Source organism: Podarcis muralis, chromosome 13 (assembly GCF_964188315.1).
Source record: "Podarcis muralis chromosome 13, rPodMur119.hap1.1, whole genome shotgun sequence".
Taxonomy (NCBI): Eukaryota; Metazoa; Chordata; class Lepidosauria; order Squamata; family Lacertidae; genus Podarcis; species Podarcis muralis.
This window is the reverse complement of record NC_135667.1, coordinates 56698834-56713109: the sequence shown is the minus strand read 5'-3', so window position 1 is coordinate 56713109 and position 14276 is coordinate 56698834. Positions and strand designations below refer to the sequence as shown.

At 41.8% G+C, this 14276-nt stretch overlaps 1 protein-coding gene across 6 annotated transcripts in view; it reads left to right on the top strand.

The window, feature by feature from the left end:
• Nucleotides 1–14276, top strand: part of IKZF1 (IKAROS family zinc finger 1) — a 76397-nt gene that overhangs the window by 42857 nt on the left and 19264 nt on the right. For 2 of the 6 annotated variants that reach the window (XM_077917673.1, XM_077917672.1), the window contains exons 4-5: nucleotides 2597–2656; nucleotides 7518–7772. The exons of 2 other annotated variants lie outside the window; for them this stretch is intronic. In XM_077917673.1, the coding sequence (XP_077773799.1) occupies nucleotides 2597–2656; nucleotides 7518–7772 (315 nt within the window). The remainder of the gene's footprint in view (nucleotides 1–2596; nucleotides 2657–7517; nucleotides 7773–14276) is intronic. 2 more of the 6 variants (XM_077917671.1, XM_077917674.1) reach the window with 1 other exon arrangement.

Here is a 14276-nt window from a genome sequence, read left to right as displayed (position 1 = left end):
CCGGGTGATAAAACCAAAGGAGGAGCATTGTGGGAGGTGCCACAGTTTGGTCAGCCAGCGCCATTACATTTGATGGATCCATCTATTCCTGTAGATAAGGATGTGCAGACCTAACTGGGCTTGCTTGTGGTTTCTAGTGCATTTATCATGAGAATCCTTAGATCAGGGACAGGAAATATGTGGCCCACCTGAAGTTGGTCAGCTACAGTTCGTATCACCCCTGATCACTGATAAGCTCACAGGAGCTAATAGGAATCTGATTCCAACAATATTTGGTTTTGCCACGAGTCCCCCATCAATTGGAACCATGTGAAAAACTGTGGCTCAGGAGAACTGATGTAGAATTAAGGAATGACAAGGTCTCTGGGTATATACTTGGCCTGGAAATTTGTTTTCAGTACTGAAAACAGATTTTTTTTGGTCCTTTTATGCAGAAATCAACTCATTTCCCCCCGTAATTTTTTTTTTTTGGGGGGGGATGTATTTTTGTTGTTATTGTTAAAGAACAGAGAGTCAGAAATCCTTGTTGCTCTACCGCATATCACCTAGAAATCTACTGATAAATCTCAGTCAAAACTAAGCTACCAGATGCAAGCCTACTGACAGAACAAGGTTGGGATGGCTACAGTCATTGCAGTGCAGAATCATAGAATTGTAGAGTTGGAAGGGACCCCAAGAGTCATCTAGTCCAACCCTCTGGAATGTAAGTGTCAGAACTAAAGCATCCATGAGACATGGTCATTTTCATGAATATAAGCCTTAGCAATTGTTTAAGCTTCTTGCCAGAATTGTGGGTTGTTGTTGTTTTAATGCACTTCACTTTTTTTCATTTGTGCAAATGTTATATCCATTTGTTTTGTGTGTTTCATCTAATGAAACTGTACCAATGATGAGAGTTTATCAACTCTACAGACTTTAAGGAGTTCCCAAGAGAACTCTGGGTATACAGTATCGGGGTGAGGGGCCTCTAAGAGAATTCTTAGCACCCTTGCCAAAGGGCAATTCTCCAGAGCCTTTGGTAGATGGTGTGACAGTTAAACTGGTTCAAGTTCCATTGAATTGAATGGGAGCTACACAGGACCCTGACACTGCTCTTGCCTAACTCCTGCTCATTTCAGCGAGGCTCTTCACTGAAAACTTCCTGATGAGTTGTGACTATGTTTGCTTGCCTGCATTTTTTTCCAGAGGAATTCAAAATGCTTCCTCTGAAGTTATCACTAACTTACTTCACAGAGTTAAGCTGCTGCAGGATTGAAATTGTAGCTATAGATCTGTTCAAAATAGTTAAATACAGCCAAATAAATAAAAGGCCTGTTTGCCACATGTTTGCCATTCTAATTCTGAGTATATATGGAGAAAGGAAACACCAGCCTCTGGGTTGGGTGGAGCTCTCATTTCCCTGGTTGTTCAGCAGAAGATAACTTATCTGTCGTAGGCTTCTTTGCAGAAATCATTAATATCTACTTGGAGGAAACACTCCAGAGTCAGGGAAGGAATTAATGTACCAAACCGGTCGTCTAGATCTTTAATCGGTGAGAAAAATTCAGTATTTTCTGGAAAGATTAACCAGAATTTGCTGTTATCCCTCATAACAAACTCCTTGCCTATGCACTAGGAGTCTTGTGGCATTTCACAGACTTAAACTGACTTAAGCTACAGTCCTGTATGCACTTACCTGGGAACAAACACCATTTAACTCAATGTGACTTTCTTCTGAATATACGTGTGTAGTTTTACACTTCTGTTGATAGTCATTAATTTCCCCCATGTTTTTCTGGGAAGTGTACTGCAGTTCTTTTCAGGGAGCAGAGGCAAGGATGGGCTGAGCTAGGGCTTTCTAGCAGACCATTTTCAGCACTCATGCCAAACTGCAGCTCCCACAATTTGGGTGTGTGTGACAGTTAAGCTAGCATACAAGTGATGTAAGTTCACAATGTAGATACAGTCCCAGGCACTGGCCTAAGGGCAGTTGTAGCCAATGTAGTGCCCTTTTGATCTTTTGGACTATGGTTCCAAGTATCCCTGAGGATTGGCCATCCTGCCTGGGGCTGAGGAAGCTGGAATTCAACGGACATATGAAGAACACCATATTGGCCACTCCTTCTCTAGTGTTTCCAGCTTATACCTCCAGCTAACTTGCTGGTTCTACCTATTGAGTGATGGTTATTAAATGGGCTTGTGTACTGCATATGCATGCTGAAGACCCAAATCCCTTTGCTTCAAAAACAGATCTGTATTGATACAGTTGCTGTCATTATAGTGCGGTATCAGAAGACAACACAGCAAATGCTATTAAAAGTGGGTGGGGGTTTTGTTTTGTTTTTTGCAACTGATCATTTCCAAGTGCAAGTCTTGGTCTGTGTCTAGACTGTCTCCCACCCTGAAATCTGAAATGGTGTTCCTGGTGCAACTGTATATTAGATGCCAGGGGTTTCTTAGATTCCAAGGGCTTACTTCTGTGCTGTAATTCCTTTCTGTATTTTATCTCTGTGGTCGTGGCGCTTGTCTTTTTCTTGGAAGCAATGTCCTTTATGGTTCTTTGACTTGTTGCTGACCGCCTTACAACCTAGCATCCTCTTTGCCTTCTTTATTGCAGCTGCATATAGGGCTGAAGTCTTTAGGGATTTTCACAGCATCATCCCCAAATCCTTTTCCCGTAAGTATACTGTGCATGTGTTCTCAGTGTATTACCAAGTTTCTCCATCTTGCACGTTATTTCTGTCACCCCTGTGTTTCCATTTCTCTGTCTTTTGCTGTACTTGAACAGCCTTGCATTTATTTCACTTCCTATTTTTCTTTCTGCAGCTTGCAAATCTTTTTTAGTGCTACAGATAGAATCATCTGTTTAGAGAGGGCGCTTACGCGATGACTGGCTAGAAAGTGTTATATCCTTACTGGTATAAACTCTTGGAATCATGTTCACAAGGTGGCTAAAATCCAACACTCCCCCCCCCCCCGAAATGATTCTGAGAATTGAGTGCTTAATTCTGCGGCTTAACTGTGATTGGATTGGGCCCTAATTATCCAAACAAACGATTTCATAGGTTAATCCCTTGCTTTTTATTTTGCTGACAGATTTCTGCTGTTGTCATAATTGTCAACACTGATTTGGATTTTATAATAAATTATTTAACTGTCAACCGGTCACCTCTGTTTGCTTGTTGACACTCTCGAAGAATTCAAAAACCCTTACAGAAGCCATGATTTAGCATGACCTGCTTGGCATTCAGTTGAGTTTTCCTCGGAATAGACCTATTGAAAACTCAGCTGAATACCATCCTCTGTATTTAACAATGCTTTCCGTGATTTCCCTTGGAATAGATGTTGAACCAAAAATTCCATCACCAAGCTCTTCTTGGGCAGAAGAAATAATTGTATGCAGCCGACTGGCAACTTGCGCACAGTTAACTAGTGTGATTGCAGCTTTACACGCCTGGCAGCTGGCCAGCTGAAATCACACATGGAAGGCCGAGGGGACATAAAGAGCTTTTAAGCCCTCCAACTTCCTTAATGGGCTCTGGGAAGCTCTTTTTGGAACTCTGGGAGGTTCCCTAGAGACCTTGTGGTGGGGGGGCAAGGCCTGCTTGGCGTGCTGGGTTCAGAAAGGTGAGAGTGGTCATGCGGCAAGGTTGTTCTGACTAGACACAATTTTGTCTTTACATGCAATCCCCCGGAACATAACCCCCACTCTAGTTGTGAGCCAATTGTAGTTAATTTTAAGACCACCGCCTCCTCAGGTCTCTGTATGTATACATGCATACTCCAGTGGAAGAGGTGCAAAATTCTAGCCTGGTCTTCCTTATGAGTAAAGAGATGAATGGTTCTCTAATTGAATACAGGCAGAGAAGTACATTAGCATTAATTTCAACCTGAGGGTGCTAAAGGCAAATAATAATAATAATAATAATAATAATAATAATAATAATAATAATACCAACAACAACAATACACTATTAATGAAATAAAAAATATTAGATAACACTGGAAGAATCCTTGCAAATGTTTTCAGATTGGGCAGGACAATGCTGGTTCTTCAGGAGGACTTACTGCTGAGTAGACGTGGTTAGGATTGTGCTGTAACTCTCTACCTGCCACATACATTAACTAGGCTGGAGTTATTCACTGTGCTGAATAGTGGGACTATATTTGCAAACGCTTGAGGCTGCAGTCGTAATCCCACTTACATGGGAGTAAGCCCCACTGAATTCGATGGAAGTTACCTCTGAGTAGTAGTTCTGTATAGGATCCCAGCCTCTGTCCCAGGCTTGCTTTTGAGACTAAGGCTGCAATGCTATACCCACTCACCTGCGAATAATAGGATTTACCTTTCTGTAGATAAGGTTAGGATTCAGGCAGATTGAGGCCTCCCCCACCCCATAGAGCCCCTGAGGGGTGAGCCAAACCTGCCTCTAGAGCCAATGTGGAAGGAAAATATGACAGAATTATTTATGTAAAGACCTGCCACTGAAAAACCCAGAAACCGAACTGTAGTTGATTATGCAAAATGCAAAGAGCAACATACTGGTTGAAAGCCTTTTATTTAATGAATACACTTTGGACGGAAATGGACAAGGTGTTACATCCCTGCTAAACATGCAGGAATCCTCTTGACTCTGGGGTTACCTTTCTTGATCTGCGGTAACATGCCGGCTGATTTTGTGGTTTTAAACAAGCCCCAAGTATTTGGGAGACTTTCTTGACTTTTCCTTCCAGCTTCCTTTCCCCCAATCCCATCATTTTTGGGCAGTTTCCTATTTTGAAGTAAAATGTGACCATATTGGTTTTGGGGTTGTTGTTTTTTTGCCAAATGTATATTTACATATATATCGGATTTGATAGCACTATGGTTCGTGTTCGCAAGTGGGAACCATTTAAGATTCAGACCAGGGTTGCTGCCTTTTCTGGTTGGTTCCATGAACAACTGTTCTAGGGCACATTTAGGGTACCTAGAAATTTCACTCCTTTTGCTTTGACCAGAACAGTCTCTTTGAAGGTAATTGAAGTCTCCTGTCATGGCAGAATTTCTTCTTTTGGGTGCCTCCTTGATTTCATGCTGCATCTCAAGGTCACCCTAAACATTTTGACCAGGCTCTTGGGGCCTTCTATCGTTGAAAGGGTCTGCCCTGTTACAAATTTCTAGCTTGATGTCCTCTTGGATGTACAGTGGTACCTTGGTTTGCAACCGTTTTGGATTACAACCACGTCAAACTCTGAAGTGTGTATCCCTTTTTTGGATTACAACCAATTTGTTTGTTGGAGGCCTCATTGGCGAAAGTGCGCCTTGGGTTACAACCTGTTTCGGTTTACAACCGGACCTCCGGAACGGATTATGGTTGTAAACCAAGGTATCACTGTACAAAGCAGCAACACCTCCAGTACACCCAGTACATGGAAAACGAGCATGTCAGGAAGCATAGTGAGGAAGCTGCCTTGGTCATCAAAAGTTGAGAGGTGCCGAGTGCACAGAGCTGTTTGTGGCATGGGACCAGTAAAGGTAAACTGCTGGCCTTGTTGGCTTCGGTACGTGGAATAGGTTGGCGGTGGGGACACCATTCATAAGCATGCCTCAGTCCACTTCAACATTCATATGCACTTTCATCTGGTGTTTTCCATTCTGCAGCAACTGGTTTACGGTATTTTGTACAAATATTTCTTCCATTTTGTCACCTGCTTATGTAGAAACATATATTGTACAGTGATAGACAGCCACATCTCTGTCATCAACAACAGATAAACAGATATTTACAAATTGGTTACCTTCCTGGTAGGTGCGCTGGCTTGCCCCCACGATTGACGGGCTCACACCACATGTCGCAACATGCTGACGTGTCATGTGCATGCATTGCAGCTTGCACGCATGACATGAATATGTGGCGTGGCATGCACATGTCGCCATGGGATATTGAGGGGCCCGGGGCCCTCCTTGAAAATTGGAGGGCCCAAGGCCCCTTGCTGCCCCCCCAGCTGGCACTGCTGCTTCCTTGTGTATTCCCTTTCAAAGTTACTCCGTTTCCAGGGGAGTCCCCTGATAGTCCTTTGCAGCCAAACAACAAAGCATCTTGTGGCACCTTAAAGGCAAAATTAATGAATTGGCTAATGACCCACCCCAAAGCCATCTATGGCTGCAATTCTAACCGTGTCTACTCAGAAGTAAGTCCCTGAGTACTAACTTCTAAATTTAGTTGGGCTTACCCCTAGGTAAGTGAGGCTAGGATTGCAGCCTCACTGTCTTGATTTTGCAGTTCAGCATAAACTTCATCCTGTCATGTTTCCCTCACTCAGGCATTGGGAAGGGCAGTTCAGGGCCCTGCTGATATTCTGTTCTTCCTGTCCCGGATTGTCTCAATTTGTAGTCACACATTTTGCAGTCACACGATACCACTTACCTAAGTCCTTTTTGTTGTGCATCATTTCATTTGACCAGAGCAAATTTAATTCAGAAAATGGTTGTGTGTGTGAATCTGTTGAAGCATAATGCTGAAGCTATTATATGTTTTAAAACATGTCCATAGTATAGAAGGTTTAGTGTTTGGCAGCTTGAAATCTACAGATTGTAACTGAGATGCACAGATAAAGTCAACAGGTAACAAAAGAGACCACTTCTTTTCATGCAAAAAGAAGAACAATGGAACAAAATAATAATAAAACCATTGGGTGTTTTTTAAATTCACATTAGGAAGTGATTAGGAAGGCTACAGTCATAATAATCCCACTAACCTTAGAGTGGGATCCACTTCCACGTAGGCTTGGCTAGGACTGCAGACAACAACTTAGATGCGCACAGAATCAGCAAAGCACTTCAGGAAAAAGAAAACCAATGAAGCCCCTGGGAGAACAGCAGCAATTATGCATTGATGAATATGTGAATGATTGCTTTGCATTTTACATGTCTATTTACATATAATGTGCGCGTGTTTGTTTGTTTTTTTAAATTGTAAGTTGAGTCCGTGTCGAGATGGGGCTAGAGGATAGAGGGAATGAAATCCACTTGGTAATCCACTTTCAACAGATTATTCCAGCATCCCTCGCATGAGCTGAACCATGTATATGGTTTCGTTCTTTCTTCAAAGTACAAATCCGTTCCCCTAAGCCAGGGCTGTACAATCTGTGGCCCATCAAGTTGGATTTAGCTCATCAGTCGTGTGTGCTGGTCTCTGAGGGGCATTTTGCTGCCCATCTGGCAACTGGTCCTGATGTCCACACACCTTTCTAGAGAAGCAATACTGGCTATTCCTTAAGGGGTCCCTGTGGCCCTGCTAATGCTAATATTGGGACTTAAAGCATAATGATATGAGACTTTAAGGTATCCATGTAATCGTAATTGTCTAATACTTCACATGTGCTTGAAATAATTATTTGCACACATAGAAATGTAAGTGCCATAGAAGTGTTTCATGAATCCTGCTGAGAAATGCTTTCCTTTGTGTGTTTACTGTTTTTTGCCACAATGTTTTTTATTCCTTAAATTTATTTATTTTTAAAAGCACTGAGTGGCATCCCTCTATTATTTCTTTCAGCCAGTAATATTAAAATAGAGGCACAGAGTGATGAAGAGAATGGGCGTGCCTGTGAAATGAATGGGGAAGAATGTGCGGAGGATTTACGAATGCTTGATGCCTCTGGAGAGAAAATGAATGGCTCACACAATGGCAGCAAAGCCATGTCAGGAGTTGGAGGCATTCGACTCCCTAACGGAAAGCTAAAGTGTGATGTCTGTGGGATAATTTGCATCGGTCCCAATGTTCTTATGGTTCACAAGAGGAGCCACACTGGTAAGGCCTAGAACAGTTCTTTCCCCCCCATTTAGCCACACCAGTAGGAAGAGATTTATTTATGTGAGTCTGGGGAACTTATTCTTTCTTGCATGCTACATAGAACCTCTTGAGTATTTATGGTTTCATCAAACACAAATGAGGGATCCCTCAAATTCTAATCAATTTGATGTCATTAAATCATAAGTCACAAATGTTCTCTTCCAGTAATAGAGAGAGAGATAAAAGAGACAGTTTCTACACATAAATTTCCTTGATGGATTGGGAACTGTGCATGTACGCATTGGCGCTCTCTCTCTCTCTCTCTCTCTCTCTCTCTCTCTCTCTCTCTCTCTCTCACACACACACACACACACACACACACACACACACACACACACGGATGCTCATCTGTATCACAATGTGCATTTCAACAAAAATTTTTGCTTTGGTCTTCATTCACACTACATGGATGGAGGTGTGCCTTTCTATGGCACTCTGGATGAAACAGGCCACCTTAAACATAATCAGGCTTGGTGTGCAATAATGCACACACTTGTATCTAAAAGTTTAAAGGAGCTTGAAATTGACATTTGAAGTTCTAACTTTTATATGTGGGGTGACAAATATAGTTATTCTTGCTAACAACTATTGAAAGTGATCCTAATGATGTTTATAAAAATGTCTGTTTTATATGTTCTGTTTCCATCACACTTTTCAGGGATATCAGTTCCAAAATCACCCTAAAATTAACCGAAACAAAATACATTGTTTTGGACAAAATTTTCATAGATGGACACCTAATAAATGGATCAATGACCTCAGTGGTGTAGGACAGGGCACCAAATTTGCTATTGATATTTTCATATCTTCCTTTAGAAAAAAAGTGATTATCAATTTTTATTATTTTTGTGAGCCTTGTAACATGATCAGTGTATGATACAGTTTACAATAGACTTGAGTTCCCTCCTGATTTTTATAAAGGGCTGATTTTATTAAAAGGTTTTACTGTTAATTGCATTGTCCTAAATAATCTTTGTACGTATCTCAATTTAGGCATATTGTGTAAAGTGATGTTCTGAACAATTAGGTCATGATCCAGTTACACCATGGGCACTGGGCCTGCGCTGTGAATGGATCATGTCCAGATTAATTTGTTGCCATTTGGTAAAAAGAGAATTGATTGTGTATGCAGGCAAGTTCATACTGCTCTGTTACTGGTTTTTACAAGAGCTTCATGGCATAATTCGAAAAAGAGAGTAAAAAAGAAGAGAAGAATCATGCCTGAGGCACCGTCTAAACAAAATTAAGAAAGTTCAGATACTATGGATCTTGAATTTGCTTGGATTGCGCTCCTTGTTCTTAAGAAATAATTTGTGCTAACATGTGGAGGGGGCTTGCTTTTCTGTGCAAAAAGCATAATTAAGCAGATAATGAAGGAGATAACTTTTCAAAATAAATATATATAAAAAGGAATATAGAGAAGATTTTGTAGGTCGAGCATCAATAGAATATTTTATCTAAAATTGGCAGGTTTTCCATCATAAAAATACTTATATCAGAAAGCAAACTCAAGACAGAAAGCCACTCCCGACCTAAGGGGGCTCACGCCCCCGTCTACATTCTCGCGGGGCTGTCTCCAGCCCCGCGGGACTCAGGGATTCCCCACTCCGATTATTATTCATTGCCCACAGCGCCAGCCAATCGGCTGGCGGTAGGGGCGGGGTTAACAAAGGGCATTTAAGATCGGGGCAGCCCTGGCTCGCCCCTTTCTTTCCTTACAGCAGCTGCGGTATAAAAATACTTATATCAGAAATAAGTATAAAAATACTTATATCAGAAATAAGTATGAAAATACTTATATCAGAAATAAGTATAAAAATACTTATATCAGAAAGCAAACTCAAGACAGAATGTGAAATATCAAAAACAATAGGATGCTTTGGAAATAAATATTGCTTTTGACAAAATGCAGAAGGAACTAGCAGAACAGTTAAAGCAACTGAGTGATAAAATAGCTAAGCATGAGAACATAAGAGAGTCCTGGCTCATGTTACCACTGTTCCAGCCAGGTGCCTATGGGAATCCTGCAAGCAGGTGCAATTATTAAACAAATTAACTGTAAGTTGAAGAACTGGAGAATAAATCCTGAAGAGACAGAAATGTAATATTGACCTTGTTCACATGTAGTGTTAAGCTATGGTTTGTTTTAACCACGGGTTGTTGAACAAACCATGAGTAGACCCACCGATGCCAAACAAACTGCACTTTGTTTTCCCCAAGCATGCCTTGTCTGTCCCCCCCCCCCCCACCTCGTCTTCACTGCCCACTGGTTTATCTTGAACATCTTCATGGTGTGCTAGTGCTCTCCTTCCATTCGCCAGCTGCACAAACAGGGCAGGGAGATCTCCTTGGAGATTTTCTGCCACATTTGGCAACAACTGTGCACAATTCTCTTCCCCCTTCACAGGAATAGCCAATGTTTCCTCAATATAATACAATCCTTTACCCTTTTCTTTCATCCTCATGGAGTGAAAGCATTTTTCTCTCTGCAGGACTCAAGGCAGCAAATCCACCTTTCCTTTGCTCCTTTTTAGCTAAATGGATTGCTGGCCAAATGTGTGACTGTAGAGCAAAAAAGAACAGGAGGATAGATTTCCAATATACAGTCATAGAATCATAGAGGTGTAAGGGACCCAATGGTTATCTAGGGCAACCCCCTGCAATGCAGGAATCTCAGCTAAAGCATCCATGAGAGATGGCCAAGTACTATACAACTAGCCCAAGGGAAGACATGCACACTCAAACAACACACTGCTACTGTAACTACCACCAGCCTGATAAACAAGAAGTATATTTGAGCCTACAGTAATTCCTCATTGGAGAACCTCTCCACCACTAGTAGCCAAAGAGCAGGAAGCAACATAACAGTGTATTTCCCCCTCACAAACCTCCCTACCCCATCCCACATGGCAAGTTGTTCCATGCCGTTCCCTAATAAGCCACCTCACTGATAACAACTGAAGTAATTTCAATGCACAGTTAGTGGCTCATACTCAGAATTCGCACTTCTCCTCCGCTGCAAAGTCCAAGATCTGGGGATGAGGATGAGCTTGCGTTCTTGGACTAGGCTGTTTGGAGGGACGTCCGTGCAGCAGGAGAATTCAGCCTCAGAAGCTGAGGTGGAACCAGCCCTAAGCCCACACCATAAGGAGAAGTGCCAGACTTCAGGGGAAGAGGAGTCAAGGTCTTCTCATGAGTAGGGTCCTGCTTGAATTCCACAGCGGGTGGACTTCAACTGGATTCTGGGTGTGGTTCTAGCAACTCTACCGCAGTGCTAGGCTGGAGGCCTGTCTACCATCACTGTGTCTTGAGCCTGGCCTGGAATCAGACCACCCCAGGATTTGTCACTTGCTTGAGCCCATGCTTGATCCTCTGCTTGCTAAAGATGGGAGGGGGCAAGATGCACGCGTGGCGTTGGGAGCATCCAAGGGACGGAGCCAAACGCAGCAGCAGCAGCAGCTCCTGCTCTCTTGCACTTGGCCTCCTCCTCCTGCCACCATCACCAGCCCAGGGCTGCTTTGCCCATCTTTCCCTTACACGACAGGAGGAGAAAAGGTTGTCGGCTCCATGCTCCACCTCCTCCACCCCATGAGAAGATACCCCACACTTGCTGTGCCTCTGCTTTGTTTGTTCTGAACATTGGAAGGGGAGCCGAGCCCCTCTATGTTGGTGCCTGTGCCTGGCATTGGCCCTCAGACTGGCTTTGGATGGTGGTGCTGCTATCTAGACCTAGGACCCAGCTGGGGGAGGGCAAATACTTGTGGAGAGGACTCTCTTCGTGGGCTTTGAAATTTTGAGGTCGCTGCATCAGCCAAGTGGCTTTCAGTGTCATTTGGAAAATGTGGAGATCTATAGACAAGTCTCCAAGTTAAGGAAAGGAAAACATCTGAAGACATACATGATATTTATTAAGGATTTGTGAACTGACACTTCTCATACAAGTTGCTCATACAAAAAAACTTAGTACCAATGTGTGGTGAAAAGGCAAAAATGCTTGGACACATCTATCTGATTTGTTTTGGATTATTATTTCTAGAAACAGAAACATAAATTGGGGAGAGGTTCTTCCAGCATTCTTGTAGCTCTGGGCATGCCTCACCTTCCTGATCTCTACAGTTTCTCCTCTTGCACCTGGAACTCTGTGTGAGAAAAGACATTGCTAGTCCTATTTATAAGGTTTTGTGTTTATTATGCTAAGATACCCCACAGTTGCTGTGCCTCTGCTTTGTTGTTCGTGGAGTAAAATTTGAAGAAGAAAGAGCAGAAAGGAAAAGCTAACATTTTCCAAAGGACAGCAATTCACTCCATGTTGCTTGTAACTGATTTGGAGCCTTCTGAAATAAACAATTTTTATAGTCTGATGTCCAAAAAACCTGACTTTTGAATCACAGCTCTGACTTCACCCACTGGCTAAAAACACTAAATGGTGGAAGCAACCAGGCTGGGTCATCTCACAGAAATGTTTAGGTTGCTGGCATATTTTGCTTTATAACATTCATTTATAGAGGACTGGAGACTTAAAAATAAATAAATAAATAAAATGAAAGCACTGAATATGTTCAGGTTGCTGACATGGGCCCTAGTGCAATTGCTCCAATTACACCATTATAATATGACAACGGGGAGGTAACAGCAAGCAGACATAACTCCTCCCTCAGCTTTTGTGCAGCCCTGTTAAAACTAGAAGTAAAAAGGGATGCTCTATTATTGACATGTAGTATGTGCCTGATGAACACGTGAGGCTTGCAAAACTCATTAATTTGAGTAAATCCTGTATATTGCATTCCCTTAAATAAATATTTGATAAATGAATACAACTCTTGCATGGCAAGTGCCAAATGTGATGAATGAGTGACCCTGGTTAAAAGGCATAATTACATTTAATAGACACACCTGCCAAGTGAAGATATGCAAAATAAGTACCTGATACTTTTCATTAAAAATGAGGTCTTAAATGTAAGTGGACTGATCTTATACTCCCCCTGCTTTGCTATTTGTAGCACAGAATACAAACCATAGCACAATGCAGTTAGGGTCTTCCACCAGAGTTCCCATACATTGTAGATGTCCTATTGTTCGTTAAAGTGGTCGTCTCAGATCTGTTCTAGGCTAGCCACTAGGCAGTCAGGATTGTGCTGTATATTTATTTAACAAAATGCACTTGTTTGTAAGAAAATCTCTAAGCAATTGACGGTGAATCCTGCTCTGCTTAGCTGAATGGCAGGCCACGTAAGCTCTTCGTAAATGACTTCCCACCACTTAACATGTCAAATAGTGGCCTGACCATTTCTAAGCTGCAGGGCATGTACTTGAAATTGCCCTCGCATTAAGATTTTACGATAATACGTATGTTTGTTTATTGAAATGCTGAATAGGGTCACCAGGCTACTATCGGAATGCGTTGTGTTTCCCTTTGAAAACTGATGCTGTGATTGTTTCCTTCTTGTTCACGCTTAGGGAACTATATGAATAAGTGCCATCAGGGGTGGGGAATCTACAATATGTTGTTGTTGTTGTTGTTAATATCCCGACCTATACCCAGAGGTCTCAGGGTGGATCTTGGCCACTGGTGGGCCCAATTTGACTTTCATATGAATATTATGAGCTCTGCTCCCCTCTCTATTTTGCTCCTCCCCGTAAAATCCTGAAATGGCTCCTGAGTGGAGCACACAATTGGGGTGACTATTCAGCCCAGTTGCCGGTGAAGCAGAAGCTGGGAGAACTGTAAGCAGGCCTCCCTCTTCCCTTCTTCCTGAGGCTCCTCAGCCTGCTTCCTGGTATCCTTATTCTCATAAAATTAGCTAGCCATTTGAACATATGTATGAGATTTACTTGCATTATTGTTTAATTAATTTTCTATGCAGCCCTTGCACCCAAAGGAGCCCAGGGCAGCAAACAATTATGCAGCACAACAATACAAATGAAGAAATGAATGAATAAAACATTTACAAATATTAAGAGGAGCTAAAAAAAATTATTTAGCTTCCCATTCTAATATGGTAGGAATAGGTGCCAGTCATATGGGCGAGGTACAACAGCAACAATAATTACTATTACTATTATTACAAAATTTTGTATCGCATCATTTTGCAGCTGTGATAATATACGAGATCATTTCACAATGACACATTGATAATTTTTTTGTATAAGCTAACATGAACAGCAGATAGTCCAATTCTAATTTTATCAGATTGATAATTCATATTACATCTCCTATCAGTTTCTAATAATGATAATAATAATAAATTTTTATTTATACCCCTAGAATAACATAGCAAATTTGCATGTTCTCTGCATATCAAAATAGCTTCAACATTCATCTGACATTTCCAATACTTGCTATCTAATGCACTATATAACTTATGAAAATGTTCAGGAGTAATGTATCAACTGGACATTACTGTAAAACAAGTCTCCCAAATTTAAGCACCTAATTAAAGGTTATTACCAGAATCTTGGCTA